This window comes from Meleagris gallopavo, chromosome 24, assembly GCF_000146605.3.
Source record: "Meleagris gallopavo isolate NT-WF06-2002-E0010 breed Aviagen turkey brand Nicholas breeding stock chromosome 24, Turkey_5.1, whole genome shotgun sequence".
NCBI classification, from domain to species: Eukaryota; Metazoa; Chordata; class Aves; order Galliformes; family Phasianidae; genus Meleagris; species Meleagris gallopavo.
This window is the reverse complement of record NC_015034.2, coordinates 144337-149246: the sequence shown is the minus strand read 5'-3', so window position 1 is coordinate 149246 and position 4910 is coordinate 144337. Positions and strand designations below refer to the sequence as shown.

At 59.1% G+C, this 4910-nt stretch overlaps 1 protein-coding gene across 1 annotated transcript; it reads left to right on the top strand.

The window, feature by feature from the left end:
- The first annotated feature begins 212 nt into the window (after window positions 1–212).
- Window positions 213–4910, top strand: RHOBTB2 (Rho related BTB domain containing 2). Its single transcript, XM_010723049.3, has 9 exons — window positions 213–404; window positions 934–1037; window positions 1115–1300; window positions 1549–2573; window positions 3134–3252; window positions 3469–3619; window positions 3704–3792; window positions 3942–4047; window positions 4123–4910. Exons 1-9 carry the CDS (start codon window positions 213–215, stop codon window positions 4350–4352), a joined length of 2202 nt encoding a protein of 733 aa, XP_010721351.1. The 3' UTR covers window positions 4353–4910.

Here is a 4910-nt window from a genome sequence, read left to right as displayed (position 1 = left end):
AAAAGCCTCATCTCACATGAACAAGCATGAGAGAGGGAGAGGGAGGGAGGGAGGGCATGTGTCTGACGCGCGGCACAGCAACGCACGCAGCCACGAGGATATTAAATTTTAAAGGGGACGGGCTGGGATGTGTGCAGGGAGGAAGGAGGCAGCCGTGCTTGCTGGTGGCCGTGAGCATCCTCTCGTCGCTTCTTCCCCTCAGGTCCCAATTAATGGATTCTGACATGGATTATGAGAGGCCAAACGTAGAAACTATCAAGTGCGTCGTGGTCGGGGACAACGCGGTGGGCAAGACCCGGCTCATCTGCGCGCGCGCCTGCAACGCCACGCTCACCCAGTACCAGCTCCTCGCCACCCACGTGCCCACGGTGTGGGCCATCGACCAGTACCGTGTGTGCCAGGAGGTGAGGGACTGAGCCCGTGGGGTGGGGATGGAGCTGAGGTTTCCCCGTGGGGTTTACTCCTCTGTGTCCTGAGTTCAGTGGCAGTGGTCCCCTTGGTGGCGATGGTCCCTTTGCTGGGATGGTAAGGAGGTGAGGGACCGACCCCGTGGGGATGGGATGGAGCTGGGGCTTCCCTGTGGGATTTATTCCTCTGTCCTGAGTTCGATGGCAATGGTCCCCTTGGTGGGTTGGCCAGGTCAGGGACCAGCCCTGTGGGATGGGATTTGTTCCTCCATGTCCTCCCCTTGGTGGCAGTGGTCCCCTTGGTGGGATGGTCCCCTTGGTGGCAATGGTCTTTTTGCTCGGATGGTAAGGAGGTGAGGGACCAACCCCTTGGGATGGGGTTGGAGTTGGAGGAGTAAATCCCTTGGGGAAGACTCATGTCATCCCGTTGGTGGGCTGGTCCCCTTGGTGGGACTGCCCCATTGGGAGGATTTGGAGACTGTCTTCATGCAGAGCTCCAGGATTCACAGTGTTTTCATTGCCACAGGTGCTGGAGCGCTCGCGGGATGTGGTAGATGATGTTAGCGTGTCCTTGCGGCTCTGGGACACCTTTGGAGACCACCACAAAGACCGGCGCTTTGCATATGGCAGGTAGGGAAGAGGAGAACCCCGTGCTGAGGTGGGAGGTTCCATCACCCAGATGGATCTTGACCCTTTTCCCCTCTCAGATCCGACGTCGTGGTTTTGTGCTTCTCCATCGCCAACCCCAACTCCCTGCACCATGTGAAGACCATGTGGTACCCGGAGATCAAACACTTCTGTCCCCGTGCGCCCGTCATCCTGGTGGGCTGCCAGCTGGACCTGCGCTACGCCGACCTGGAGGCCGTCAACCGGGCACGGCGTCCCTTGGCCAGGTGGGAGACGTCCGTGCCCCCAAATCCTTTCTCCTTGCCATGCATGCAAAGAGGTCGTAGAATCACAGAGCTGGAAGGGACCGTCTGGTCCGACTCCCCTACAGTGAACAGGGAAACCTACAGCTCGGTCAGGTGCTCAGAGCCCCATCCAGCCTGACCCTGGGTGTCTCCAGGGATGGGACATCTCTTCATTATCTTCTTTATTATATGAGGTTTCTTCCTCACCTTCATTATTTCCTCTTCTCCAGGCCAATCAAACCCAATGAGATCCTTCCCCCGGAGAAGGGAAGGGAGGTGGCCAAAGAACTGGGGATCCCCTATTACGAGACGAGCGTGGTGGCTCAGTTTGGCATCAAGGACGTCTTCGACAACGCCATCCGTGCCGCCCTCATCTCCCGCCGTCACCTGCAGTTCTGGAAGTCCCATCTACGCAACGTGCAGCGGCCCCTCCTCCAAGCCCCCTTCCTGCCCCCCAGACCCCCTCCGCCCATCATCGTGGTGCCGGATCCCCCGTCCAACAATGAGGAGCACCCGGCCCACCTCCTGGAGGACCCCCTGTGCGCGGACGTCATCCTGGTGCTGCAAGAGAAGATCAAAATCTACGCTCACAAGATCTACCTCTCCACCTCCTCCTCCAAGTTTTACGACCTGTTCCTCATGGACCTGAGCGAGGAGGACCAGCAGAGCAGTGCAGGGCATGGTTTTGGGGTTGCCGTCACCGCAGCGGCCGAGAGGATGCTGCACCAAGAGGAGAGGCATCACGGACGGGATTTCCTCCTCCGAGCTGCGAGCTTTGATATCTGTGAAAGCACCGAGGAGGGCGGCTCCGGCCAGCGAAAACCGTGCCTTAGAGCCTCCACCAGTGATGGGATCCTACGGGGGAACCGCTATGAGAACGGGGAACGCGGGCTGCGACGGGGACGGGACCTCTCCTCTTGGAGCCGGGCCTTCATCAGCATCCAGGAGGAGATGGCCGAAGACCCGTTGACCTACAAATCCAAGCTGATGGTGGTGGTGAAGATGGATGCTTCCATCCAACCGGGCCCTTTCCGGGCCGTGCTGAAGTATTTGTACACCGGGGAGCTGGATGAGAAGGAGCGGGACCTCATGCACATCGCTCACATCGCGGAGCTGCTGGAGGTGTTCGACCTCCGCATGATGGTGGCCAACATCCTCAACAACGAGGCGTTCATGAACCAGGAGATCACCAAAGCCTTCCACGTCCGGAGGACGAACCGGGTGAAGGAATGCCTGGCCAAGGGGACTTTCTCGGGTACGACCCCGTCCCCTTCTCTCTTGCCCACGCCAATGCTCTGAAACGCCGTGTGCTCTGCCTTCCTTGGGATTTTGGTTGTGCTCACATACAAACGTTGTGTTTCTGGGTTTTTCACCTCCAAGTGCCATCCCAGGCCTGCAAACACCACGTTCTCCCTCCGGCTTAATTAGTTCACACGGACAGAGCCAGGGGGGCTGTGGGAGCCCTGGAACAACCCAGGGTAGAGCAGAGCTGGGGACACTTGTCCTTGGGAGGAGCAGGGAGGAGGATGGGGACATGCTCTGCAGTGTGTGGGTGAGGCTTTTCTCCCCGAGTTTTGCCCTTTGCTTTCCAACACGTCACTGTTCACCTTGGGAATGCCCTCGGGCAGGGCTGTGCACGGTGCCGTGGATGACGTAGCCCTTCCCTGAACTCCTTGGAGGTTGCTGGAAAACAAACACATCCTTAGGGCAAAGTACCGGGCCGTCCATTTGTCCTTCTGTCCCCTTCCCTTTGGTGTCTTGTGGTGGGGATGGCTGAGCCCTGTGTGACAGGGCCGTCCCTCTGCTCATTTGCAGATGTCACCTTCGTGCTGGATGACGGTGCTATCAGTGCCCACAAGCCCCTGCTCATCTCCAGCTGCGACTGGATGGCCGCGATGTTCGGCGGTCCCTTCGTGGAGAGCTCCACTAACGAGGTGAGGATGCGCTCAGGGAGGGTTTGGGACAGCCATGGGGTGACAGTTGGAATCATAGAAGCATTTAGGTTGGAAAAGACCTCCATGATCATCAAGTCCAACTGTCAACCCATCCCCACCGTGCCCATAGAATCGTGGAGTCATAAAGCTTGGAAAAAGCCTCCAAGGTCAAGTCCAACTGTTGACCCATCACCACCATGGTTGTGACTCTTGCAGGTGGCACTTCCTTACACCAGCAAGAGCTGCATGCGGGCCGTGCTGGAGTATCTTTACACTGGGCAGTTCAGCTCCAGCCCTGACCTCGATGACATGAAGCTCATCATCTTGGCCAACCGCCTCTGCCTGCCCCACCTGGTGGCTCTTACTGGTGAGTTGGTGTCCCCAAAGCTTGGTGGCAGCTCCATGGTCACCCCATCTCAACTGCCCCCCTAAACCCCTGCGTCTCCCACAGAGCAGTACACCGTCACCGGGCTGATGGAAGCTGCGCAGATGATGGTGGACATCGATGGGGACGTGCTGGTGTTCCTGGAGCTGGCACAGGTAGGTGGGATGGGATGAACGAGGTGGGGGTGACACCGCCGCTGCAGAGAGGACGGCAGGATCTGGTCCTTGATGCCCGCGGGGATTGGGGACCTTGGGATGGATGAGATCCCCACGGTGGCTCTGACACCGTGCTCCATCTCCCGCAGTTCCACTGCGCCTACCAGCTCGCCGACTGGTGCCTCCACCACATCTGCACCAACTACAACAACGTCTGCCGCAAGTTTCCCCGCGACATGAAGGCCATGTCGGGAGGTGAGCGCGGTCGGTGTGGGGCGGTGGGGACACTGGGGACACCCAGCGCTGTGCTCACCCCCCATGTCCCCGCAGAGAACCAGGAGTACTTCGAGAAGCACCGCTGGCCGCCGGTGTGGTACCTGAAGGAGGAGGACCACTACCAGCGGGCCAAGAAGGAGCGGGAGAAGGAAGACTACCTCCACCTCAAACGGCAGCCCAAGAGGCGGTGGCTCTTCTGGAACTCCCCTTCCTCCTCTCCTTCGTCGTCGGCAGCCACAGCCTCCTCCTCCTCCTCCTCCTCCTCCTCCTCGGCTGTGGTTTGATCCTTGCTGCGGCTCCAGGAGATGAGGAGGAGGAAGGACGCCCAGCGCCTGTTGGGTGCCACCAATGGGTGCCCCGAGGAGATGGAGGGAGTGCATCCCCACAGCGAGGGCTCTGCTGTCCACATGCCAGCGCCGGGACTGGCACAAAGCAGCAGGAGAAGAGGTGACAGGAGCACGAGGGCTGTCTGGTTTTGTTTTCATTCATTCATTCTTTCGAACATCAACCGCATGAGGAAGAAGAAGAGAAGCATCCTGCTTCCGCCTTTCAGTTGTAACCAGGAGCTGCAGGGTAGGGTTGGGTTTTGTGGGATGCCATCCTGCTGTCCCTTGGACTTGCAGTAGGGTGAGGAGGGAGCCTGGTCCCAAAAGGACCGAGGAGAGGATCCTACTTGGCTGCAGGAGCCACGCACCGCAGCGCCATCCACTTCCATGGAGGGCTGTCCCAGTTTGGGCAACTGCTGGGAAAAGGAGCCCCTCTCCTCCACCTCTCCCCATGGAAAGTTTGGGCCTCAGCAGTGCAAGAGCCCAGAGTGCACACGTTTCACCAAAAAGAAATTT